Source organism: Bactrocera neohumeralis, chromosome 4 (assembly GCF_024586455.1).
Source record: "Bactrocera neohumeralis isolate Rockhampton chromosome 4, APGP_CSIRO_Bneo_wtdbg2-racon-allhic-juicebox.fasta_v2, whole genome shotgun sequence".
NCBI classification, from domain to species: domain Eukaryota; kingdom Metazoa; phylum Arthropoda; class Insecta; order Diptera; family Tephritidae; genus Bactrocera; species Bactrocera neohumeralis.
In genome coordinates this window covers 6687496-6715448 of record NC_065921.1, presented here as the reverse complement: position 1 = coordinate 6715448, position 27953 = coordinate 6687496, and the positions used below count along the sequence as shown (strand labels likewise).

At 35.7% G+C, this 27953-nt stretch overlaps 3 protein-coding genes and 1 long non-coding RNA gene across 12 annotated transcripts in view; 2 read left to right on the top strand and 2 right to left on the bottom strand.

Moving 5' to 3' along the window:
- Positions 1-10678, bottom strand: part of LOC126756866 (sorbin and SH3 domain-containing protein 1) — a 93405-nt gene extending 82727 nt beyond the window's left edge. For 3 of the 4 annotated variants that reach the window (XM_050470323.1, XM_050470325.1, XM_050470324.1), the window contains exon 1: positions 10238-10678. The gene's annotated coding sequence lies outside the window, so the exon portion shown is untranslated. The remainder of the gene's footprint in view (positions 1-10237) is intronic. The other variant, XM_050470312.1, reaches the window with a different exon arrangement.
- LOC126756952 (uncharacterized) lies at positions 34-2833 on the top strand. Its single transcript, XR_007666657.1, has 3 exons — positions 34-293; positions 641-1022; positions 1081-2833. It is a non-coding gene; the product is annotated as an uncharacterized LOC126756952 (long non-coding RNA).
- Positions 10679-13902: 3224 nt separating the features above from the next.
- Positions 13903-16900, top strand: LOC126756909 (uncharacterized). Its single transcript, XM_050470410.1, has 5 exons — positions 13903-14249; positions 14492-14818; positions 15871-15996; positions 16164-16466; positions 16531-16900. Exons 1-5 carry the CDS (start codon positions 14078-14080, stop codon positions 16698-16700), a joined length of 1098 nt encoding a protein of 365 aa, XP_050326367.1. The 5' UTR covers positions 13903-14077; the 3' UTR covers positions 16701-16900.
- A 3595-nt stretch (positions 16901-20495) lies between these two features.
- On the bottom strand, positions 20496-27830 carry LOC126756900 (uncharacterized). Of its 6 annotated transcripts, XM_050470395.1 has the most exons (6): positions 24096-24574; positions 22892-24021; positions 22602-22755; positions 21858-21957; positions 21583-21789; positions 20496-21526 (listed from the first exon to the last, which is right to left on the bottom strand). In XM_050470395.1, the coding sequence occupies exons 2-6, from the start codon at positions 23012-23014 to the stop codon at positions 20704-20706; spliced, it is 1407 nt and encodes a 468-aa protein (XP_050326352.1). In that variant the 5' UTR covers positions 23015-24021; positions 24096-24574; the 3' UTR covers positions 20496-20703. The 6 variants fall into 6 exon arrangements, with proteins under 6 accessions (XP_050326352.1, XP_050326354.1, XP_050326355.1 ...); XM_050470397.1 differs by lacking the exons at positions 22892-24021; positions 24096-24574 and adding an exon at positions 27731-27830; XM_050470398.1 differs by lacking the exons at positions 22892-24021; positions 24096-24574 and adding an exon at positions 27134-27244.
- Positions 27831-27953: the final 123 nt, after the last annotated feature.

Here is a 27953-nt window from a genome sequence, read left to right as displayed (position 1 = left end):
TTGGTTGCTTCGCTAAGTTGGCGCAGTGCTGTGTGTGAGCTCGCGCCGTTGTCGCGCAGGTGAGTCTTCGCAGCGCTGCGCCACAACGTGACCGCGCGGCGGAGTGACAACAATCAGCCGCTCCAAAATGACAATGAAATCGTGGTGGCATTGTATTGTTGTGATTTTGTGATGTGCCAAAAATGAAGTGTGTAAGTGGCGAAGCCGAAGAACGGCTGTGCGGAAGCGCGCTATATCGGCATATGTTTGTATGTATGTCAAAATATATACATATATGTGTGTGTATACAAAAGGTAATGTGCTGATATATTTCGCAGAAAAAGCACAAAGAATATATGTGCACATGCGTATCTGTACAGTTATTCATACATACATATGTATATTGAATATATGTATGTATTTGTATACAAACACTTACTGCCATTGCTTATCAATACGCTTATTTGTCATGCTCGCACTGATAAGCGTAGAAAATTGCACGTCAATTACCTGCAGAACGTGCATAAAATATACTATATAAATGTATGTATACATATGTTTGTATATACTCAATATAGATTGAAATTTTATTATAGAAATTATATTTATTGTCTGCAATATTTTCTAATTCATACAAATGTAATAAATTATCCATTAACAGCAAAGTAATTGCCCTAAAGCTCAAAGCAAAACCACAGTTGTCAGCAGATAATAGCATTTGTTGAATATTCATGAATATAAAAGAAGGAAAAAGTTGAAATCGGTTGCAGCGAAACTGTAATACCCTTCACAGGTGTAGTATATATAACTATAAGTATAAATAATTCTGAATGTTTTGATATAAACAACCATCAAGTGGAATTACGGATATTTAGTTGGGAAAAAACGTTTATCCTGATTTTGATCGGTCAGTTTGAATGGCATCTGCAATGGTTTAAACTGAACAATTAGTTCAGATTATAACGTTGTCTTGTCTAAGCGAAATTTCTTGAAGCCATCGAGACAAATAAAAGGTTTTCCATGCAAGAGCTTGATTTTAAGCAGTAAGTTTGAATGACAGTTATATACTATAGTAGTCTGATCTGAGCAATTTTTTCGTAGTTTCTAGTGTGGCCGGACAGACGGAAGGATTAACAGTGAGAGAGTTGCAGCGAAAGTCTGGTTTACATTAGCGGAACCGGATTGCTGTAGGGGCAAGGATAGTCAAAACGGCAGCATTCTTCCAAATTGCTTCAGAAATGTTTTCTGTCGCCACAACAACAACAGAGAGAGAGATAGTGCGCTTGAATATATGCAATATCTTTTTACTACAAAGAAAATTTATTGCCTACATTTAGGAGTGTTTGCATAAAACGGTATTAAGAAAACTTCGACTGTTTCATACTACACTGGAAATTGGAAGGGATCTTGGTAGAAGAAAAAATTCATAACTTCTTAATAAGTAAAGAAAGCTCTGAACGGATTCGGTGCCAATTTTAGCATATTAAAATTTTTTCTGGAAAATTTCAACCGAAGTAGCCTGCAGTGATTTAAATACTCGGAAAAGGCTGTTGACTTTTGTGTTGTATTTAAGGAACGTAAAAAATAATTCGAGAAGACGAGGTGGCCAGATTTCTTTGAAATCAATTAAAGTTAATATTAAATGAGTTGGTTGAAAATTCATTTACCCTAAGTAAGCTCATTTAAGCTATAAAAAGAACTATTAGCTTCACTCTCTCTAATATTGCTGTAGTCTCTATTAATAACCTACAAGTTTTTACTATTATATTATATAAGTATTTCACGTATCTATATACATATGTATATATTTTGTGAAAGTAGGCATATTTGTGCTATTTTCGTTAAAGGTTGAAAAAACAATACTAATTTGTTTGGAATCCAGTGGCGAGCAATTTTTTATTATTTTTACTCACACTGCGGTGAATGTGTATGAGTGATTATGCAATGGGCCTTTTAATTATTTTTAATTTAGCACAAAAATGTATATAAGTATGTATGTATGTACCTTGAGTGAAACGTGAATGCATTATTGCAATTGTAAATTGAGCAGAAAATTAGTTTTTAACTTTCCTTTCAACAATATTTTATTATTATTAGGGTGGTTTTTATATTTAACTGTATTACGGCGCTATTGTGAGACTAGCTGTAAGCTCTAATGCTAATGAGTGCTTATCACAAGAAAAATTCTGCTAAAAGAGGTAATAATAGGACAACCCGCTGCAAATGATAAAATACGAAGATACTTTTTCGACTACCCAATATTTGACAGTTGAGGTTTACCCAGTCTAGTTAAATAATTTTAGATTTTATAGGAGTTGAGTGTTCTTTTGCAACTCGCTTACGAAAAAGCAGCAAACGGTAAAGTTCATTAAAAATTTCATGTTCCTTTACAGTAAAAAGTAAGGGAGATCGCATGCTTGTATGCTGAAATCCCAAAGTCTACAACTTCACGTACGTATAACTGTTTACATGTGCAATATTTGCGTTTAATGGTCAATAATGAACTTCACACAGCACTACATATAGGCTTGAGGGCATTCGCTACATTAAAGCCATATGGCACACATACATACAATCACACATGTGCATATATTTATGTGGAAAACATAAAAAATAAAGTAGCTTCCCTATATTTTTGCTATATTTTTAATATTTGTATATGTATATGTACATAAATGTATGTATGTATGTATGCAGCTATAAGCTGGAGAGTACAGATAAGTAATTGTTATCTAAAAGCCACAACAATATGTACATAATTTAAGCGTCTAATTGATGGAAAACAGATGCAACGGCAAAGTCAATGTATCTGCATAATTATATATACAATTTCGAGCCCTGTAGGAAAGTTTACATAGAGGTATAGTCTTTTGAAAAATAAATTAAATTAAAAAAATAAATAAAAATTGAAAAATAAATTAAATTTAAAAAATAAAAAAAAATTTAAAATAAAAAATTAAAAAAAAAATTTATAATTATTATTTTCACTAAACTAATTTATTTAATATTTTAGATACTGATTTTAAGCGCCAAAAATAGTTATTGTTGCTGTATATTAAAGTTTCTTAATTAAGCTTTCGTTAATCAGTGTCGCTAGACCGCAGTAAGTAACAAGCGACACCATCAAACTAGTGAAAGCGCCGCGAAAATGAAAGCTCTCCGCTCTAGAATTTCTTCGCGCTCACAATTCCCAAACGTTAATATATTTATGCATATATCCGCCTGTATTTAAACATATGTAGTTACATAGCCAGCTACTCAAACGAGACGCCCCATATTTTTAGCGGCGCACATACCAAAATAAAAATAATAAATATAGAACAAAAAAAAATTACACTGGCGAGTATACATTTGTGTGTAAATAAAATATGGCATTTGTATGAGTGTTTCTGATCCGCTAGACAATGAAAAATATTATGCACGCATGCACCTATCTATCAGCTCAATAACTTAATTGGGCTTCCTTCACGGCAAATGCACTATATGATATGTATATATGTATGTATGCTTGTATGTGTGTGTATGGATGCATGTCTGACATTTGTGAACATGTAGCCGCTAATGTATTCTAATTTTTAATATATATATTTTATTTTTAGATTTTTATGGCTCAGCCAATGTTGCATTGCACGTTTATGGATCAATGAATAAAGGGTCACCGAATATGGTGCATGTCTTTGAAGATGAGCTTTCATATAATTTTCTCTTTTGAATATTAAATATAAAAAAATTATGCAAATTTGAGTAATTGTTTACTATGAAGTTTTAGGAGTACTTAGAACTTAGCAGCAAGCTAACTGAAATATTTGTACCAAGGATCGTCAAAAGAAATTAGCATCAAGATTCATAATTTCACTCTTATTCTTACTTTCGCTCAATGTATACGCAAATTCGAAAATTTACTAAGAGCTTCATTAGCAAAAGTAAACCCAAATTTTTCCTAAAAACTACTACATTTTAGTATAATTTTCCCTAGCATCAACACCACATCATACATCCGCTGATATGCATGTTCATATCCATGTATTTACACATACATATGTATACAGTATGAATATGCCTTTAGTACAAATGTAGTTCAAATGTAGATCAAGACCATTGTCAGTCATCTGGTGATTTTCGATATTTCATAAATTTGCAAAAATCCGCTCAGCACATAAATTTTCCGAGCAAGCGCTAACTCGCCGGCATTCAAATCATGCGAGCCAGCAAATAGTTTCGGTGTTTACAATATTTATTATATTTATTTTAGTTTTCGCTGTGACGTGAAATTTTGTGCTTAAAAAATTCGAAAAAGCTTTTCATTTACATTTCACTCTTATCAGTCAGCTGTGGCCATTGGAAATTTATGGCTGGCAGCAAGCCAAATTGTGACTGTAGGAGTATTTGGCAAATATTCAAACGAAACAATAAACAGAAAGGAAATTATAAAAATAAAATACTTAGATTTATGACAAAGCTTGTTTGCTGCAAATTCGTATTCACTGCAAATAGGTTTTTGAAGAAAGAAGAAAGCTTTTTAATACATTTTCTTAGTGATTCAATGAATGAGTTCAATGTCATTTTAAGTACTGAGTATCGAGGTTAATCTTTTGTTTTTCCTCTCTAAGAGCACGTCTGCTTACTTTTGAAGTTAATGTTTCCGAAATCAGTAAATATAAACCAACTAGTTATAAAATTGCAGCAAGTCTATAATTCATTATTCGAGCTGTCAATTCTGGAGGATGTAGTCATATGTAGAAGTTCACGCAAGGAAAGTTCTCTGATCGCCATTCACTTGGGGGTGGCCAGAAACGATTATTTTACATATGGCTCAAGCAGCTCACGACTTCCAGTCTTTGACCAAGTATCCTCTGGGTAGTCTAAGAACATCCGTTTGAAGGCGAGCTAACGCGAGAAGGCGAAACATCTCCTACATAGGGTTGTACGCTGGGTTTGGGACCCGCCACGTAAAAAATGCCCCCATTGGAAACTTTAAATTAGCCTCGGACGAGAGACCCCCCCTTTTGATGACGACCATGGCAACGCATTACGATTTGAGGGCATACACCTGGAATGTCCGGTCCCTTAATAGGGAAGGTGCCGCTGCCGAGATGGTTCATGTCCTCGTAAAATTAAAGGCTGACAATGCGATGGACTGAGACGAGTAGGTCCTTTTGACATTTACTACAATGGCTATATGAAGGAGCGCAAATTCGGTGTGGGATTCGTGGTGGACTCCGTCGCCGAGTTCTGGCATTCGCCCCATAATTTATTAACGATGAGATTTTAGAAAATATTGGTCTTCCAAAATAGATTTTACAGACGCCGATTTTATCTTTCATCATAATTTTAAGAACACTTTATATACGGTTTTGGACAAACAAAAGAACATGCAATAATTTATTTCCGCCTAAAAGTGTGCCTTAAAATTGACAGAATATGATGTGGCTTAATCTCGTTAGAGAAAAGATGGTGCCGCGTGCTGGACTAATCACTATTTCAACGAAAAGCTGATTTCTAAGTCTGTAGAAGGATACACAAAGAGGGGCAGGGATATCAATCTTTATCGTTTGACAGCTGGTATAAATCAATTAAACTGGTATAATCAAAAAGTGCATTTCTAAGTCTCTAGAATAATAAACAAGGACAATAATAAACAAGGACCAATCTTTAAAATTTGACGAATCGAATAAAAAACTGGTATAAATAAATGAAATGGTATAATCGAAAAGTGGATTTCTAAGTCTGTAGAATAATACACAAGGGGAGCAATATCAATTTCTACTGGTTTACCAATCGAAAAACAGCTGGTATAAATCAGTTAAACTGGTATAATTCAGCAGATATAGAGCAACAAGGGTTTATACCACTTTGATGACATGTTTTCTTCTCTTGAATCAGCTAACAACAACAAAATTAAAATTCGTACGGAAATATTTTGCCAAGTGGCAATGCGAGCAGGGCAATGTTGAAGCATAACGTAAAAGATGCAATTCTAAGTTAAATGCAGATACAAATTTCATCACTCAATATAATGCATTATTTTTTATATTACGATAAAGAAATTTCGGGATCCCGAAAATCCAAAAACGTTAACCTAATATTTCCTGGCGCAATTCAAATCAAAATTGTGCATTTTCTCGCACCAAATTGCACAAATTGCGCGCCATAAAAATTGAATGCCAAATCAAGGTACATATAACCATATACTATACGTATGTATGTAAATATATCGTTTGGTATAAAAATGTTTCAATTTGGAAATAGAATAAATTACGCGTTGCAAAATGTAAATGCTGTCCCACATTTGCGCAGCAACCGTTTGAAATTTCGCAAAATCGCATGACTTTTTTCATCAAGCGCACGGCAATTTACATAGACATACATACAGACAGACATGCACATAAATAAATGCCACAAATTTGTTTTTAAGTGAAAAATTAGCATACGCTTGAAAATCAGAAAAAGTTCGCATGCCCCCAGAAGTCGGCGCTTGTTTATCTCTTGGTAAAAGTATTATACATTTTGCTTACATACGTATGTACATATGTATATCTATGTATGCTTATATGTAAGTATGTAGCAAATATTCAGCAACTATGTGAGCGCTGGCACATCACCACTAATCATAAACAAAGGATGCTCTAGAAGTCTATGCTAATAGTCTATACCGATCGTGGCATACATATCTACACCGCTATTGTCTCGGAGCAAGCTTTTAAGTAGCAGCATCTAACTATTATCTCATTTGTATATTCAAATGTCCATTTATTAGAAGAAATTAAATTCTAAATTAATGCTTGACGTGCGCGTCGCAATGAATTGAATGGAATTCCGAAACTAGTTTATACTACATTCATATAAATAAGGAAATTCTAATATAATTATTTAAATTCTATTTTTGTATTTTTTTTTCTTTTTTTTGTATATTTTTTTTTTTTTGTATTTTTGTTATGTCATGTTGGCTACCGTTTTTGGCTGCTCCGGCACATGCATATAATTACACACACGCACACAAACAGCTATAGGAAACCGTTTATTGTCGGTTTGGTCATCGCTTATTACATTATTATTCTATATATGCATATATATGTATATATACACATTATTGTTGTTGTTTTGATTACGCTCCAATATTCTCGCGTACGCTGGCACAATCACTTCGGTATGCATATTAAGCAGCAAGCGATCGAGCGACGACAGATCACACTCCAGCAAACCGGACAAGTGGCATACAAGTCTAGTTACAGGCGAATATCTAGCTACGCGCACACAAACACACATACATACATACAGAAAAGCTTATGTGTGAGCTTGTAATAGTCCAAACAGTGAACCACCGATCGCCCAGCGCCAAGGTAATCACCATTAAAATTGGCTCACACACAGAGAGAATAACAAATACAATAACATACATACATATGTACATGCAGTATGTCATATGCAGATTATATGTTATTGCCGTTGGTGTTGTTGTCATTACTATTGGTTTGATTTCAACTACTGCCGCTGCTTTTTATTACATACTCTTTATATTTATTTATTTTTTATAGTTTTGTTATTGTTTTCCATGAAAAGTTGTCATAATTGCAGTCAGTCAACCGCATCGTACTGCTTCCACGGCGCTGCCAGTATGCTGTCTGTCAAGTACTCATTGGTATTTAAATAACTGCATATTCGGCTCGTCGTTTGGGCCGTGCACCTGGGCGCGGTGACAGCATGCGCGCAGTGCTTGTTTTGTTTTTGTTGCATTGGCAAAACCGTAAATTTTGAAGGTGTGCTGATTTTATGTCATTTATTTTGAGAAATCAATGGTTTGCAAATGTAAATACAGTATGCGAGCGCAATAATAGTAGCAATAGCAACGTTTCATAAGCACTCAATGAGTAGTTGAAACTTTTGAACTATAGCAGCTGAAAATAATGGCCTGAACTGGGTTTAAAATAACTTGAGGATTGATTCAACCTCTTGGGTGCTGAGCTGAAGATTGTGTGAGACCTGATATTTAATGTGTGTTTGACAGCTTTTTATTTACAGCAGAATCTGTGGGTTTTAACCGTGAAAATTACAAAAAATATTGTAATCGTGCTTTTTGAGGAGCATACCTAGTATGAAACGAACAAAAAATCGATTTCGAGGTTTTAGGTTCCAACCTATTAAAACTGCCGCTCAGTTAAATAAACTCTATCAGTTTATCTTTAAACGTTTTTTTCGCAACGTTTCAACAACGTTTCCCAAATTTGCTTGAGTGATAACTCGGAGACAATTGTCTAAAATCGAAATTTGGTCGCCATTTCGCCTCTTTTTGATATTTTTTCCAATCGTTTGAATAGACAATAGATTTAAAAAAATAACAATGTAAATAAGAGCTTCAAATTGTCTACCAATAAACCAGAAATAAAAGTCAAAAAAAGTTTTCTTTTGGAAAATAATAACTTTTTTATTGTAGTTTTGTATGCATGTATCGACTTGGCGCATTTTAATTTGAGATCCTTAATTAAAATCGTGCAAAATACAGCTTGTGCAAGAACTGAAGCCGCTCGATCTTCCCAAGCGACATCGCTTCGCTCTATGGGCTCTTGAAAAATTCCAAGAAGATCCGACGTTTTCGAGCCAAATTTTGTTCAGCGATGAGGCCCATTTCTAGCTCAATGGGTATGTAAACAAGTAAAATTGCCGCATTTGGGACAAAGAGCAATCTGAAGCGATTCAAGAGCTGCTATTTCATCCAGCAAAAACAGTGGTTTGGTGTGGTTTGTGGGTCAGTGGAAACATCGGTCCATATTTCTTCAAGAATGATGCCGGTGAAAACGTAACAGTCAAAGGCAACCGTGATCGCGCAATGATAACCGACTATTTGATACCTGAAATTGAAGCTCGTGATCTCGGCGACAATCAGTGGATTTATTTAGAGAAGACTTTGATGATTTCGTGTGATCGTTTGATATCACACTGTTAGACCTTTTCATGTGGGGATATGTAGAGTCTAAAGTCTATGCGGACAATCCGGCTTCTATTCAGGCCTTGGAGCAAAACATCATACGTGTCGTGCTCCAATTACCAGCCCGAGCGAGTCATCAAAAATTGGACTTAACGGATTGACCATCTAAAACGTAACAGCGGCCGACATTTGAAAGAGATAATTTTCGAAAAATATATGCCAAAGAATGTTCTTTCACAAAACCGGCCTAAATAAGTACTCCACGCTTAAATAACTAACATTTTTGGACTTAGTACTCGCTTCGAAGGACTTAAGCGGGCTCCTTTAAGTACCCTACCCGGCTAAATACCTCAAAATGCTTGCCTTTTTTGTGACACATTGAAGCGAATTTTACTGTATTTGAATGCAGTTCGGTGTATTGTGAATGCAGTAGATGCTGATCGCCATAAAAAATCATCAATTTTATCTTCTCTAACTTAAGTGTCTTCATTTTTATGTCACACACTGTACGTACTTTTTATAATCTACATGCTTGCATACAAATAACTAGGCAAATGCGTTTTCTTCCACGTTAGTTCCATTTATATGTATTATATGTGAACTCGCGTTTTCAAATAGCGCGCGTTGCGCTTGTTATGGGTGATAATCCATTTGATTAGCGCTTGGTGGACTATCTGCTTACTAGCGCTTTTGACTTTTTTGTTTACTATTTATTATTGTTGTTGTCAATGTAGCTACTACTATTACTGCATATGTTGTGGTTATTGTTGTTGTTGTTGTTACGGGTGCGTAAATAGTTGCACCATCGCAGGTCGTTTAAAATGCGTGAATAAATGCTGAAAGTCATTCGAACGCGTGCCCTGTAGGGTGGCGCCGATGGGCGGTGTAGATTTCACTTTTTGACTTTGCTTTGCCTCCAAACTAAGTAAATACCTGTTGCGCTTATCATCGCTGTACTTGACACTTTGTTGTCGACTGGACAAAAACAAAACAAAACACACACAAACAACACAGCGCAAGTTCAGTTGAGCGCTCAAACAGAAATGCTAATCAATTCACACACACACACACACACACAGCGAAATAGCAGCAAACGTTCATACAAACACACAAAGTGGCGCGCGCTCATTCACAAACCTAAAACCCAACACATTCACACATTTCTTCGACCGTTTTCAGCATTTTCTCACTTATCTCACTAATTAATATTTTGTGTTTTAATTTTTCGCAATTATTCTAACCCTGTCTGTGTCTAATTATTGTTAAATAACAACGTAAAAACGCGAAAGACGGAAAATATAATGATAAAAGCTAAACATATTTTTAATCACTTACGTCGAGAACCTTTGCTGGTTATAGTACAAACTTGTTGTTCTTGCCGTCGACAGCTGATTTCTTACTATAATTTATTTTTGCTTTTGTTTTTATTTGCTTTTATTTATTTATAATTTAACTTTATTTTGTTTTTGCAAATTTCGCATTACAACACACACGTACGATCGTAAACGAGATGCGTTCATCGGCAGAGACAGCGACAGCGACGCACTACAAAACAACAACAGAGACCCTCTCGTAATCAACGCGACTTGACTTGACGAAACTTATAATATAACTGAAAAAGCATTTGCTGCGGTCGCTGAAGTTCAGAGGGGCTCGAAACAGCCAAACATCCAAGCAACCAACCAAACAGCCGACCAACGAGCCAACCCAACAGCCACTCAGTCAGCGTCAGCCGTTTGGCTAGCAAGCAGGCGAACAGGCAGTGCCGCTCGCTTAGTCAGAAAACAGCGCTACCACCACCACCATCACTCAACAGACCGCTGTAGTCTGTAGTCGTCGGTGACGTCGGCAGATGAAACGAACGACGACGGTATCATATCAGTGCTCACGAACTAAGGCGCGCTGCTGGGCTAATCGAATCTCCAGAACCACCACCATACTTTCAGCGCGTTGGCTGATCAAAGTGTGGATTTGAACTTAGAATCAACAGGCCGTACAGTGGGTGGAAAAGTGTAATTGCATACAATAAGGATTTTTTTTTATCGGTACGCCGCTTCGTCGACTTTAAGGGGTTCTCATATGTATATAACAATGACAAGTAAGTTAAAATTACGTTCCTCAGGCCCTTTTGAACTACTGGATATGACATTTTTCGAAGTATCAAAAGTGATCGCTCAATTACTGTATAAGGTCCGACCTAACATAAAAGGCTCAATCGTACAAGTATTATATATGGAGATCTCATAAAGTCCTCAGATGCTACTCTAACATTTTGGAAATCTTTGAAGAGGCTTAGCTGCAATATCTGACAGCACTACTAAATACGAAACTGAACTTAAAGGTACCGAAAATGAGAGCTCAATTACCCCCTAAGGCCGAATATCAAACGAGAGCGTGGTTCGTACAAGTATTGTATCTGGAAAGCTAATAGAGTCCTCAGATAGTTCGTTCGAGATCTTTGAAGAGACTTTTAACTTTGGCTGTATTGTCTGGCAGCTCTACTAAATATGAACTTCCCGAGGGATCAAAAATGGGTTCTTTTTGACTCCATTGGGCTAAAAAGAAAATCATTTATAGAAATCAAGTTAATCGCACACTTATTGCCGGAAACCGGAATCCGGAAAAGTTTCTAAGAAACTACCACATTTTTTATGAGAACTATGGAGCGTTCTTTATTATAGAACATACGTCAAAAAAGTCGAATTTGCAAGGCGAAGAGACAAAGTCTGATATTCTGCGGATATTTTGCTCAATCCAGCACCACTGTAGGAACTATTCGCGCATTTTTGTGCTTCCACCAATAAAAATAATAACAAAAACTAACTCGCAACTGTTCTCCAACTGATCGGAGCGAAAACGCTTTGGCGCTGATTCACTAACCGGCTGGTCGGCCGGTTGCATATGAATGAGTATATCTGTCTGGTCGGATAGATAGATGCATGAACGGTTGGTTGGTTGGTTTGCTGACTGGGAGGCTGGCGAATTTAGGGTTTCGACTAAGCACTGACACAAAACAACAAAAAAGTGTTCTCATTGACTGCTCAGCCGCGTTGCCAGACAATATTTTACATTGTTGTTGTTTTTACGGGTAGGTTGTAGGGTAAAAAAATCGTTTGCGACAAAAGCAGAGGGCAAAATAAAATTAATTCTTTGCTCATATGTTTGTAAGTATGTATTTGTGAGGTAGTAGTAAGCTTTGGTTCGAGCGCTACATATGGCCGCTTACTGTAGAGAGCGGCTTCGGCTTTGATCTTAATTTCTTAAATGAAACAAATGACGTTACAGCGAAGTATGGGTCAGTGGTGAAATGTTGGCAGGTAAAACAACAAGTGCGCGGGTTAAATGAAGTTCAGAAAATCTAATAAAATGAATGGATACATGGTTGGTATTTATAGTAATTATAAATTGACAATGATAGTATTTAAATGCAAACTTGACTTGGGCTGTGTTTGGGAAATAAGTTAAGTAAGTGAATCCGAGTTGGGTCGGAATGAAGTTCGACATTCAGAGGATTTTTGCTGATTTTCTAAATTTGTTCATCTGTTGTTCAACGGACGGACAGACAACATTACATTCGATATTTGAGAGCTATGGGAAAAGCACGGAAAAGTACTTTTATTAACTTCGGTTGCACCGAAACTATTATACCCTTCACAAATAAAAATTTTCGATACAAGAATTTAATTTTGATGATTCAGTTTGTATATGTTATAGTGGTCAAATAGGTGGATGCTTTTTGCCAAACTTTGTGAAGATATGCATACATACATAATTCCAAATAAAAAAGTTTTACATGCAGAAACTTGATCTTGATCGATAGTTTTGAATGGCAGCTATATGTTATACCTATTTGTTATCGGCCGTTCCAACAAGTAAGCCACATTTTTGGGAGAAAGGGATCTATGCAAAATTTCCGATGCGAAAACTGTGAGACTAGTTCGATATATGGACGGAGAGACTATCTGCCAGATATGGTTAATTCGGCTTAAGTCGTCATCCTGATTATTTATATATTTTATATAGTCCTTTTCGTTGGTAGTGTTTTTTACGTGGCCGGTCCCAAAACCCAGCACTAAACCCTGGGGAGGGAATGTTTCGTGTTCTCACTTTAGCTCGTCTTCAAACTGATCTTTTCTGGCTACCCAGAGGATACTTGGTCTAAGGCCAGAAGTCGTGAGCTACTTGATTCATATGTAAAAGAATCGTTTTTGCAACTTGAAAGTGAATGGTGCTCATTGAACTTTCCTCAGAGAATTTTCCCTTGCGTAAACTTCTACACATGGCTCCATCCTTCCACTATACGATGACATTGACATAATTCAGCGAATTAAGAGACAGCGGCAACGCTGGCTAAGTTATATCGTCCGAATGGATGAAAACGCTTCAGCTCTGAAAGTATTCCACGCAGTACCTGCCGGGGGTACCAGAGGAACAGGAAGGCTTTCACTCCGTTGGAGAGATCAGGTGGAGAAGGACCTGGCTGTACTTGGTATCTCAAAATGGCGCCAAATTGCGAAAGAAAGAGAAACGGCGCTGTTGTTAACTCAGCTAGGTCAAAATTTAAGTAAATGTAAGCAGTGCTATGGTTTAGCTGCAGGGCGTGGTTATAAGCCGATTTCGTTAACTTAATTTAACTAACTAAGCCATAATCTGGGCTGTAACTCAAAACCCATAATATAGTGTATGACAAGGGAAGGTAGGTCCATCAGGTGGCTGTGTGGACAAATTAATGAAAATTTTTAACTTTCTAACAGATTTTACATTTGTCTTCATAGTTAAAAGAAAACGGGATACTAAATAAAATTACTTTACCTTTACAAAAAAGTTAGCCATACTTATTTAAAATTTGAGCTTTTAGTTCGAACTGTATTGTTTTCGTATTACTTTGTGCTATATTCTAGATACCTTCATTTATATTCGTTCTACTGCCTTATCGATCTGGCAAATGCCTGAGAATAGGACCACTGGAAGACTGCAGTTATCTACCATAATATTCTTCTAATTACAGGCATAATCGTTTCTCAGAAGTACTGTCTTAATGTTTTGGTGTCTCAATTAATTTAGAATAAAATTGTGTTCCTAAAAAGGCAAACAAAAAAATCAAAGAAGAATCATCTCTGGATAATATAAAAATAACAATAAAAGCTGACTTCATAAGTTCTCTTAAAATTAAAAATGGGACGAAAGAGTAAGGCAAGGTCAAAAGGCAAACAAATCATGTCTGTCAGGGAAAGACAAATTATCGAAAGGTCAAGGCTACTTATAAAAGGCCATATTTCAGAATTCGTTGTTAGACACGAGGCGCTGGATGGCCCGTCAACAAGTCGCGCTAGTCGAAAACCTAATCGTAAGTGAGCACAAATATTTCATTTATTGTGTACTTAGATATTTACTGCAATTTATTAATACGGAAAGAGTGCAAGTTTGATCAAATAATCTAGATTTTGTTCCAAATTATGTACATGCAATTTTATTTTTATATTAAATGAGTAAAAATTTGTGACTTTTGATTTATCAAGCAATACTAAATATCCGCACAGTATTCTCAATATACTCTTGATGTATTAATTCAACTAATTTTTGTTTTAGCTACTGGGATGGGATTGTTTTATCTAGACCTTAAAGACGCATTCGCAGACGCCTTTTATAGCAACAACACAGTGAATGTCCCGAAGTTAGGGAGTATTTTCAAGGCGGAAAATTTTGAGGTAAACGTAGAACCCATTCCGAAAATTGGTAACAACACCAAAACTGATATAGAAGATACGCTAATTATTTTGAAAGTCTGCCAACTGCGTGCAATAATTGTAAAAATAGAAGAAGAAAAAAAAATTGGATTAGCTGGAAATGCTGTAAGCCCACACACACGAGCTAAGCTTTCAAAAATAGATTATATACAGGAAGGCATCCAAAGAGGTAAGTTAATTAATATGGATACTAATCAAATATTCGTTTAGAAGCTTTCCTCGATATAATGGTTTTGTTGCGCGAATATATGGATTCTGTACTATCTGTTTTTAAACAACAGTTTAGGTATTTGATTTATGCCAGTTGATTGTTCAATGCGGCACTCTCCTATTTCGAGCGAATCGAAGGCTTGTACTAGACTATACTTGGCATTTAGTTAAGTGTTGTATGGACATTTATTTGTTTTTCAGAACAGAAAATTTCGTCACGAAATTTGGAATGGATTATTATACTCGCATCGCTATAAAATGAAGTCGATTGGCAAGATTTCTTGAGGACTACTCAACCGACCTTCATGAAAATTTACACAGGCCTTTGAGTTACAATTCTTAAGGATTTGGACGAAAGATTTTTTTTTCGATGACAACTATTTGAATAAAATAACGCTAAATTTTCACTGAAATTTCCCTTTTTTTCTAAATCCAATTTTCCGTTTTTTTCCTTCGTCCAAGTTCTAAATTAAGGTTTTAACTAAAACACGTATTTTTTTCATTTAAAATGATCACGTAAGGATTTATCCCTTCAACGCGGGCACAACTTCTTTCGAGAAGTCACCGGAAATGGCGACACAATGGCCGGGTTTAAAATATTTTTTTCTAAAAATTTCAGAATTTCTTTGTAAGAATAAAAAATTTTAATAAAATATTTAAATTTTAATATGAGACAAAAATTAAAAAAGAGAGTTTTTTACCCCTCAACGCATGTAATCCCTTAACTAAACAGAAACAAAATTTATGTCTGCTTTACTAAAAGCCTGCTCTAAATCAGGGTTGCAGAGGTGGGGCTTATTTGGTTTCTTTTGCCTTACAACAACATTATTGTGGACCAGTTTGACTTATTTTTTAAATTTTTGGCTTTCGCTAAGCTACCTTGATAGCCTTGAAACAAATGTTACAATCGCTCAGCTGTCAGATATTTTTGGGCTTCACTGTCCTTTCTAACTTATGTATATACGTTTTTAGGTTTACTTACGTAATTTATATTTAACAAATTTTAAACAGACATCCGTACAATGAGAGCGCAACTCAGGAGTATTCGCCAAACAGACATAGAACAGCTAAGTGGCAGCGAAAAGAATTCGGACTGCTTCGTAATTGTAGATGAACATGGTGAAAAAATATCTGAAGGTAAATTTTAAATTTATACTAAAATCAACTAAAATAAATTGCTGAACAAATAATAGGCTCGCTGTAAAGTATTACTGGATATTTGTGTTAGACCAATAACCCAAATTGTCGCGCAGTGGATACGCTTGTCTTTATAAAATAAATTCTTAATTTGATAATAATTTCAGAAGGAGCAGCTGTGAAAGCCAGGGAGCCCAACGAAATGCACGAACTAATTAAAAGAGAGTTTAGAGCAGCTTTTTATGAGAACATGGCTGCCCATCTGGAGGGTGTTTACCCATGGCAAGGCGTGGATGCGAAAATGGTAAATTGTTCGTCGCAACAACGTGTAGTTGAGGACCATGCTGATATATTGGCGAGAGCTATAAAAGTTATAGAGTCGCGTATATTGGACTGTGACAAAAGCAAAACGATCAACTTGGAAAATGAAAAGGAAAATTATTATCCAGAATTGGATGGTCTTTACCCGAGTGAGAAATCCACAATGTGCAAATATGTATTTCAATATTTTATTTATTTAAATATTTTTTCCAGCTCCCTCTAGTAGATGCGGGAATATAGAAGATTTGGACGAAAGCTTTTCTTTAGACTCTCCAACTGCTTTAAAAGATAGTTGCATTATCATAAATTCAGACGGTGAAGAGATGTGCAAACAGGAATTTGAGAAATTCTTTACAAGTGAATCTCATCATAGGCCAAACTGAGCGTGCAATTTGTTGTTGCCATACACCATGTGAAGTCAACATAAAATACCGATTAATTTAACTATTAACAATGTTGTTTAAAAAATTATGAATGACACAAATGTGAAAATTATATTTAAATGTCCTTTGCCTCAAAATAGAAAATACGATATTACCAATTTTTAAATAAACGGGGAATTTATGACTGATTTTAAAGATAATTACGCGAACTAGTCCCTTAGATTATCGATTTCAAATTATGCACATGTTTCTTTCCGAGAAGCTGCTCATTTAGCGAAAATATCAGTATCGGACTACTATAGCATATAGCTCTCATCAAACTGAACGATCGGAATGAAGTGCTTCTAAGAAAGTCTTCTTCATTTGATAAGGTATTTTCACGAAATTTTGCATGGATTGTTGTTTACCAAAAAACAAGAATCTCCGAACAAATTATTCAGATCGGGCTATATATTTAATATATGGAAAATATTTGGATTTTTTTTTTAATTTTTGAAGGGTATTAGCTTCCGTGCAACCGAAGTTAACGACTTTGATTCTTATTCATCCAAAAAACTCTTTTCTTTCCCTAATACAAATATTTTAAAATGGACTTAGTACGATCTCTTCATGGACTAGTTGTGAATGTAGATCGTCTTATACATATATTTCACATATTTCTGTTCTGTCATTAAGTGGCTCATCTGTCATTGAAGTCGCGTCATTGAAATTATAGTTTACAGTTTGCCAGTTGGGCAAACGATCAGCTGCACATACTCACATGACTATTTAAGTTTATAGATATGCATATATGTATGTATGTATATGGGCATTATTTCTTATATGTCTGTTTGGAATTGGAGCAAATAGAAAGCATGCAACAACAACAATTGTAGCAAAAATACTCCCATTCAGCTAAGCTTAACAATAAACCCATTCTGCTGCGTTTAGCTTCTGCTAATAATTACAAAGCGCTTTATTAATAAAAGATCGCATACTTATGTTTACGTATGTATGTACAAATATGTGTATGTATGTAATAACTATTAAGTAGTAGCCGCTGGTAATAGTTGATGAATGTTGGCATTTCCAAAGAATTTTGTTAAAGCATTTGATATAGAGTGATGAAGGAAAAAGAATAAGAAAATGTGAGACAAAAATCGATATCAACTTACATACATATATACATACATATATGTATATGTATGTATCTTCATACAAGAACTACACTTCCACAAAATTTTAACTAAGTATGACAAAAGAAAAAGCAGCTCAATCAACGATTCCCGCTAAAAATGTCTCAAAGAGGCAAATATGCAAAAAAGCTTATGTCTGGTCATGAAAAAAATTTTTTTGGGGTTATTTTAAGCTTGGATCATTGCCAAGAAGTCGACAAAACCACCTACATTGGTTCCAAAAAATAAAATACACTGGGGCTAATATTATTTAATATAACCAAGAGCAGAGTTTTCAAAAAATTATTATTCCAGAGATTTGTTCTTGAAGATCAAGTAAGAATGTAAATAATTGAATAAATTTCATGCCAAATTTAAAATTAATTTAAGCATCAAAAAATTTTTTTTTTTGATTTTTGGTTTTAGGTTCTGAAGCTTGGATCCATTGCCAAGAAGTCGACTACCCCGCACCTACACTGGTGCATTCAAAGGCGCGGCAAGAGCAGAGTTTTGAAAAATATTATTGATTTTGTTCTTGTAACTTTTTTATAATATTAAAGTTTAGCAAATAATTAGTGAATAAAAAAAATGTGTAAAAATATTTCATGCCAAATTTATATTACAATACCATTTTAATTTTCTTATAAAAATTTAAGAGTTGAAATTTTCTTCATATAAATATAGGTACGATTACTAAAACCATAAAAAGTGCATTGTTTCCAAAAATAAAATATCAACATACTAATATTAATTTAATATAACCCAAACCTAAAGATTAATATTAAAGAAAATCAAAGTTGCCATCTTCCACAGATTAAAGAATATTCACTGTTGAAGATGTTTTTATATAATCAAGTAAGACCATTGGATCTTCCAACAAAATTCTGCTCCAGCACACCAGCCAAAAATGACGCCACAATCGCTTAAAAGCAATATTCCTAGTTTCATAACAGCAGATAATTGGCTATTTGAAAGTCTACAATTGAACCCATTGGACTACAGTTTGTGTTCAGAGTTAGAGAACATGGCTTGTTGAATGCATCACAAAATTTTAGAGAGTCTCAAAAAATGTTTGGTTCGAGCAACTTCGTTAATATCAATCGAAACTGTGCGTGCTGCTACTGATCAATGGTTGAAAGAAAACGGTTACTTTTTCGAATAATATGTCGTACACCGTTCATTTAATGCATGCATTATTAAACAAAATTATCTTCATTAAAAAATGTTGTATAGTATAATTTTTTTAACGGCATGAACTTGTAACAGAACTTATGGCAGTAGTAAGTAAAAATGAAGAGTTTTTACCAAAAAAGCTTGCTATTTGCACTTTCAAGAAATCTTATCGAAATAAATAAATTTCCAACGCTTTCTAAATATATTCTTTGATGCAATTAATTGTTGGTAGCTTACCACTGTTGCTGCGTACTACTGCTGTGTTTGTTGCTTTTGTTTTCTTAGTTGTAATTTTTTCATTCAAACTGCCACACTTGCTGCAACGCTCAACTGGCTGATGACTACGAGGGGCGTGAGTTTAATTACAAATCAAAAAATATTAAATTAAAATAAAGTAGCTTATAATAAATTGCACACTTTTCGAATCTTAAAATTAAATAAATTTAAATTTAATCTAAAAAAAAAAAAACAAATTATGTTAAATATTTTGTAATAAAAAAGTGTAGATTCTCACTAGTGTTAATCGGAATTTTTAATGATTTTTTTATAAATATTGATTTGATGCAATACTATGAAATTTACTATATTCTTTTCTTTAAAATTGAAATATGTTCCTCAAAAATTCTTTTAAAAATTTTTCCCTCTCTCACTACTTTACCAACTGAGCGCCAAAATGAGCGAACTGCGCGCGGGTGTTGCACGTATGAGTTGCACCAATTGTTTATCGTCGAGCCGCGTTTTTTCATCCTGCAAGCGTTTATGATACATTCATATTACTATTAATTTATATTTTTGATTGTTTTATAAATTTCACCTTAAGACTCTCCGCTTTAGCCGACTTTGAGGTGCGAAATTTCAGCATTACAGTTTATTTTTACAGTTACTGTCTAACTAAACTAAACACGTTGTGTTTCAAAAAAGAACTGATCGCATTTAACGCGCTCTTTCAATTTCCCCTTTTTGGTGGGCGTAAACTCAATTTGAAATCAACGCAAGTTCTCTTTACAAACGTCTAAACAAAATCGCACATCGGGTGTCATTCACTTACGCACAAATTTAGCCGAATGCGATAAGATTGAAAAATTATCAGCAAAAACCAATAAAAACTATACCAGTGGCGGAGCAAGAGGGGGATCAATTTGAGTGATATAAACTTTTAATTTGGAAACCAATCATTGAACATTTATAAAACATGAAAATTTGGAAAATACTAGAACCCTCTTCATACGTTAGTAGACTAAGCGCTCTGTGTATTCCCGACCACAATTGTTTCTAGAATGAGATCGATCGAAGAAGGAAACACAACTTTTTTAAGCCAAAGAGAACGATCGGTCCATAAAGTCGAATAACATTTGTTCAAATACATATATACTTTTCACGATCGATCTCCTTCGAATAATCAAAATAAATATTCTAAAACTTTTGTTCGAAAAAGCAAACCATAGAACGATCGATGAAATTTACCCAATTAAGTCGAATATCTTTTGTGTATTTATATATTTTCCTATTACTTTACACATAAATAGTTCCTTATTCACTGTTTTCCTTAACTTCTAATATTTGTATATAAAACTGACTAAAATATACGAACTTAATTGATCTACTAACTTAGATCTATGAACATTTTGTAAAGTCTTCCATTTGTTTGTGTTGGCAATTGACAAATTTTTAACTGCCTACGTCGGACATATGCCACTTTCGGTAAACACTTGGCCACAAGTCTCGTCCACGCGATCCCAAATCAACGAACCGAACCGACGTGCCGTATAGTCGACCATCAGTGGAGCCTTGCAATTGATGCACTGATCGCGATAGTGGAAAAGTAGACCTACACTTAGAGGCATAGTCGTCTCCGTATAACCGGGCACATTGCGCCACACAAAATGATTACCCATTTCGATAATGGACTGTGTATTCACAATGCATTTGCTGCGCTGATGTGTGGGCATAACCTCCAAAGTGCGACGCACTTTCATTTGCGAGTAAAGGAAACGGTTATGCGTGTGAGCCGGCAGGCTGAAGCTGTCGTTAATGTCGAGATTATAGAAGAACACATTACGAAAGACGTACGCCGAGGTACGACCCTCATCGCATTGCCGCAGAAAAATCGCCAGCGAATTGTGTTTCAACGGTATGAGTACCTCGTCCAGATCAACAGTGGCCGCATAACGATAGTTGTCCACAACCATGGCGCGATAGACACAGTCGTTGATTTGCGCCATGATTCCCCCGTAATGCACTTGAGACAACAGCTCGGCTGGCACATTCCACTGCAGTACATCGACGATGCCTTCGCTTTGATAATGTCGTAATAGACGCATCACTTCCTCGCTAGCGGAGAGATGATAGAAGTAGAAGTGTCGAGCACCGAGTATTCGATACATTTCGACGAATTCAGCGACGCGCAGCACATTCGAGTAGTTTTGTTGCAGCGGCCCGACGCACACTGAGACCACGGGACGTGACATGGCGAACAATTGTTCCAAATCGCGTGGATAGCTGGAAGCAAGGTAATATTTTTTATATGAAATAGCGATCACAAACACTTCACCTACCTGATCGGCACAAATGTTGGACTCAGTTGGCTTAGCCTGTTGGAGGGATAAGAAATCGCAACCGATTGTGGCAGATGAATGGTAGTGCTGTTACGATTTACATAGAGTGGGCACATGAAGGAGTAAGCCGCGTATTTGTGGTCATGATGTTCCATCAACGGTTGCACTTTCCCAATTGGGATGCTTTTATCAACGAAATCCTCGAATCTGTGGGAACATTGAACATTTTTTTTCGAATGGTTCCGCTACTTTCAAATATTAGAAAATGTAAATACCTGATGGTGCAGGTTATGGTCTCCTTAAATTCTCGTGGTAAAATGGCGATAATACGCAAAGAGCCTATTGGTACCTTCGTGTTGTGGTCATTTATTGTTTCTGAAATATTTATTAGGTTAGTTACTGGCATATGATTATTGCATAATGAAATGTGGTTCTTAATGCGGTTATACATATCCGTATATTATTAGGTGTTAAGATGGTTCGGGGTTTCTTAGCTCCATATTTAGTACAATCTATTCAATCTAATGGCTTTTATTTTAATATTAAAATATTTTTATTTAAGAGACCCGAACAGATTTCTAATATTTCTAAGAAAATCAAGTAGTTTTAAGGGCTCAATGATTACCACACTTACTACTGAACTATAATCAAAATTTTGTATTTATGTGAACGGAGGCTCTCCTTCTAAATTTTTTTTTAAGCCGGCATTAACTTCAATGATGGCTCTGGGTTGCGCGACAGCAATATGGCCAAAATCTATATTTATTTCTCTTCCACGTATTATCGATCAAAACTTTAATAACCGCTCACCAGGACATACTCGTAGACCGATAGAGAGTTATCGATAAAGCAAATAGCCTATATTTTCATAAAGGACTTCTGCTTCAAGGCTCAATAGAGCTTCTATCCGCATAGAAGTGAAGGGAAACCACAACTAACTTAGGCCTTATTTTCGAAGGACTTTTTTTTTTGGTTGAGTTAATATGTAAAGAATTTAATTAAGTACAGCGGTTACTCACCGAGCACATCCAATCGATCATCAAAGTATGCCGAGTAAATCAAGTGGTTTGCTTTGCTGCCTATTTGTCGCCAAGAGTTGTTGTATCCCCATGATGGTTTTATATAAATGTAGGATTGTTGTAGCGAACTCAGATCTTCACGCAATTTGGAGTCCTGCGAGTACAAGGAAACGTGACAAATATATCAGAATAACATTAGTTAAAGCAATGTGAATCAATATATCATTTTTGACTTTTTATACCCTGAAGTGGGTATATTAAGTTTGTTATGAGGGATAAAATATATATACTTGTAGTATGTAAATGATCAGCATGACGATTTGATGGAATATGGCGACTAAATCGATTTCGGCGTATTCGCCGTGTATACGTGAACTAGTTCCTCTGCTTTTGAGATATAAAGGGTGATCCATTTCGTGGTACCCTACTTTTTTAATAAAAATAACACAGAAACTTAAAATTTAATAGGGAATATTTATTATCATTGGAAAGAAAATTTTTTGGCATTTTTTAATTTTTTTAAATTTTTTCTTTCAAATGTTGACGCAGCCGCGTCTCAGATGGTCTATCCGTTGTGTTAGATTTTCGATGACTCATTCTGCCCTGATTCGAAGCGGTATTGTCCGCATAGACTTTAGACTTTACTTATCCCCTCAGGAAAAACTCAACAATCGACTAGCTAAAAACGTGAAATTATCTGCTCACCGAAGTGTGCACTCAATAAATCCATTGATTGATGCGACAAGTAGGAAGTGGCGCCATCTTGTTGAAACGAAATGTCGCCGAGATCACGAGCTCCAATTTCAGGCATCAAATAGTCGGTTATTTTGACGCGATAACAGTCGCCATTGACGGTTACATTCTCACCGGCATCAGTTTTGAAGAAATATAGACCGATGGTTACAGTGGGCCACAAACCACACCAAACCGTTGATTTTTCTGTATGAAATGGCAGCTCTCATCGCTGATTAACATTTGTCGGATCTTCTTGGAACTTTTCAAGAGCCTATAGAGCGAAGCGATGTCATTTGCGAAGGTCGATCGATTTCAATTCTTGTACAAGTTGTATTTTGTACGCTTTCAATTTAAGATCTTGACGTAAAATGCGCCAAGTCGTATGGAAGTCAGTCCGTGTTGCTGCGGATGGTGTCGAATCGACTCTCCACGGTCTTCGTGTACACTCTCAGCTACGACTGCTATATTTTCTGCACTGCGTGCTAGACGTGGTCTATTCGATCGAATATTATCCAGTACTTAAGGCTAGGTCTCAAGATGGGTGATGGTGTTGTGAATAGTACGCTCTGTAGGCCATTTATGTTGTAACACATTCTTTACAGAACGTGAATTTTCTTAATAAAGTTGAACGATTTCTAAACGTTGTTTAGGCGTTAGTCTTTCCATAGTGTAAGGCCAAGCAATTCTGAATAAAAATAACATGACAGTTTGACACGACTCACAGGTGATCTGTCAAAAAAAACTCTATTGAAAAAGTACCTCTAAATGGATCATCCGTTAAATCTTAAATTTTGCGCACGTTTTCTTCTCCATAAAACACAGCTCGTTTATCGGAATAGCTGATATCGGCTAACTACATCATATAGTTGTCATACAAACTGACCGATCAAAATCAAGTTCTTGTAGGAGAAACTGTTTTATTTGACAAGATATCTTCATCAATTATATTTTGCAAAATAATGCCACAACCTCAAAATATCTTGCATTGTCGAGATCGGACCACTTTAACATGTAGCTGCCATACAAATGGACTGAATAAAATTAAGATGAATATTCTTTTATACCCTTTTTTTCTATGCAATGCATCTGTAAAAGCTATTATAACTTTCGTGTTGCTTTTCTTATTAATTACAAAAGTTAATACTAATTAAACATTGTTAGTTGTATTTAATTCATATTTAATTGCTTGCAAGCGTTAGCTGTCTCTCTTTCTTTTGGCAATGTAATGTACACAAGCATTAGTACGTACATATATATCTGTGCATTATATTATTGCTTACGAGTGTTGTGCGCACTGACACATAGGCGAGTATAATGATGGTCAATGCCACTGCGCCCGACAGCAGAAAGTACGCATACTGCGCTTGATTGCCATTGCCCGACAGCATTTCTTCGCCGATTAACTTATTTCACCAGCACGCATTAATAATTATTATTTTTACAAATGTTCTCCTCAAAAAAAAATATATTATTTGGCAACACTTCACTCAACCGATTTCTTGGTGCGCCTTTGATTTTTGCGGCACAAGCGCCTGTGCATATGCTACGTATCGCGTGCGCCGTTGCTGCTTAACTGGTCGAACGCACGCTTGTTAAGCTTTCTTTTTTCAACTGTCTACTTGTCACTTGCGGTTCTTAAGCAACTTTGTTCATTCCAACAAAAGCAAAGCTGACAGTTTTCTCACGGACATTACTATTTAATTATCGCTGGCTTTCTTGGCTCAATGCGTTTGTGTTTGTTGTTTGTTTAGGCTCGATGTTTTTGCTTTTGTTGTGAATACTCGTGTTGGTGCTTCAGACAATGTTTTTTTAATAATTCATGTGTGTGCTTTTTTTGCTATCTCTGCGACTAAGTTATTGATTATTATTGTCGTTATAACCAATAGAAAATATATTGGTTTATGTGGTAGGGTGGTTCTTATAACGACGGATACAAACTATTGTATTCTGTGGTTTGTTTACAAGCTATAAAAATCAAAATTTTAATAAGTACTTTATTTTTGTATAAAAAAAATCTGTGAAGACCCAACACGATACTGAAAATATATTTACTTTTCTTTTAGATCGAAAAATTTCAGTCTATTCAATGACGTCACATTGGCAACCCTTTAAAAACCAAAACAAACATTTCAGTCTCTAAATACTAATTATTGGATAGTTAACAGGTAGCTTCCAAACACGAATTTATAGACATATGGAAAACAAAATTTCTTTATCGATTGGGTCTGCGCGCGTAGTTTAAGGGGTTCACGAGTTTCAAAATAAAATTTTTATTATCTTATTAAATTTTACAACACCTCTAGAATATTGCCCTAAATTTTGAAATTGATCCGAGTGATAGTTTTGAAGATACACCCTAAGAACTTGTGTGCTCGAGGCTAGCTAGGCTTCGTGCGCCATCTTTAAACGCGTTTTTCTCGAAACTGTGTTTTTAAAGTCGTTGAAGAAAACTCAGGCGCATCTGGGATAAACCGAGAGATCACCGGAAATGGCGTTGCAATGGTCGAGTTTAGAATATTTTTTCCCGAAAATTTCAGAATTTATGTTTTAAAATATTTTTTTCCGAAAATTTCAGAATTTCTAATAAAGAAATAGAATATTAAATTTTTTATATGGGAAAAATGTTTTTTGAAAAAAGTTTGTTTTTTACCGGAGGAAACCCATGTAACCCTTAATTTCACCTGTCCGGATCAATTTTGATCTTGAGTGTATTTCACTTGTTTTCCTTTTCTAGCAACTTGATCGAAACGTAACACACAATATCTTTCATGAATTCGCATTTGATAACTATGCAAACATAAATAGCATTCAAGACTGAACGCACCCTAATGCTTTGATTACTTTTATTGTTATCGATTAACACTTGTGAAACAAAATGCTGTCGTCACGCCTACTCTCATAAACCGTTTTGTTTCCACACTACAACTACCGACACATAAACACTATAAGTCACTTTAAGATTTAACATTTAACATTTTCGAAAGAACACCTGTTGATATCATTGCACTACTTGCGAAATCTTCACACGATTATCGGTACATATGTACGCGGGTATTTGTAAATATTTGCTATTTATCCACCAAAGTTGTTCAGCGCGCAACATTCAGTTTAGACGCGCAAAAGCGAGAGTACTAAACCGAAAAGCGGCGCAGCTCTTCTGAGGACTTTCATTCGGACGCCTCTTGCATGAAAGCAGAAACGCGAGCGCGTTCGACTTGTAAATGTAGCACATGCTTTATATTAATTCGAATTTTGATGAGATGTTCCGCGCTATTTTTAGTCCGACAAATGTGTCGGAGAAAAACAAAACAACAGACAAAATTAATTGGAAAATATAGAAAAGTATAGGCCAAACCAATATGTCAGCCCGAGCGCTGAGGTTGCGGCATTTCGTATATTAATGGCGCGTGGATTATTTGCTTTATAAATACTTTGGTACACACACCCACACACATAAAAACAATAAAAATTTCACTTTACTGCACGTTTCATTTTCAGATTCTGAATTTTCTCAAGCGCATTCACTTTTCCATAAAATATGCGCGCGCGGCAAGCAGCACGGCATGGTCGCCGCGTGGGTGCCTCGCGTCATTTCTACCGAAAATTCCGTAGCGGCGCGCCCACATGCGTCGGCAGCCCACAATGAGCACTTCCAAACAAATGCAGAAACATTGAAAGCGAATTGCGCGCACATGAGCTTCTTCAATGTGACGTTTTTTAATCAACTCAGTGGATTTCAATATCTTTAAAAAGTTTTTTTTTTTTATAAATTCATCATACTTAGCTGACACACTCACAGAAGGAAACACGTAGAGATTCCAGTATAAAAAATAAAATACAACAAGTATGCCGATAACACCGAGTGATGAACGTTGATATGGACACGCCAACATCGCACTGCGCTACCCAACTTGTAAATGACGCGCAAGCAATCATAAGCACTCGTCACAACCTATCCAACGTAAACGATACCGGTTTCCTATGCTCCTTATCAGCAGGTGGTGAACATGGTGATAAAGTATTTTTGACACTCGGAAAGGTTTTTGGAAAACTAATAAAAGCAAAGCGTCATTTTACGAGTTTAAAAATGTTCACAGAGCACATGGCCGTTAACGGAAATGTGTTGTTGCTACTGTTAAGATTTCCTACTTGGGTTTGCGCTTATCTATGGCTATAGCATTTATACCAATTGTTTGTTCTATTTGCCATCATGATACCAGGTAAATGCCATGTAAGATAAAATAAGACCGAATGATGGATTGATTTGCAAAATACACGAGCTCTTTACTTTGTGCCACACAAACATATAAATTGGTGTAAATATTTTAATGCCCCAGAAAACTTGATTCAGTAGCCAACTACTGAAAAGTCAATAATGCTATTAAACTAAATACCACTCTTTTATAAGATAATATTCTCCTCTCCAGCACTTCATCACTCCTCACTCGACCTTTGGGCATTGCGAAGGTTCCCCTAGCGACACTGGAATCGTCCGATAACATTCAGCCCGTAACTTCGTTACATCTTATCGTTGCAGTTGATACTCAATTGACTGAAGTCCGGTAGTTTTGTTCTACTGTTTCGTTGCCTGGTGGTATTTTTATGCAATCAATAATA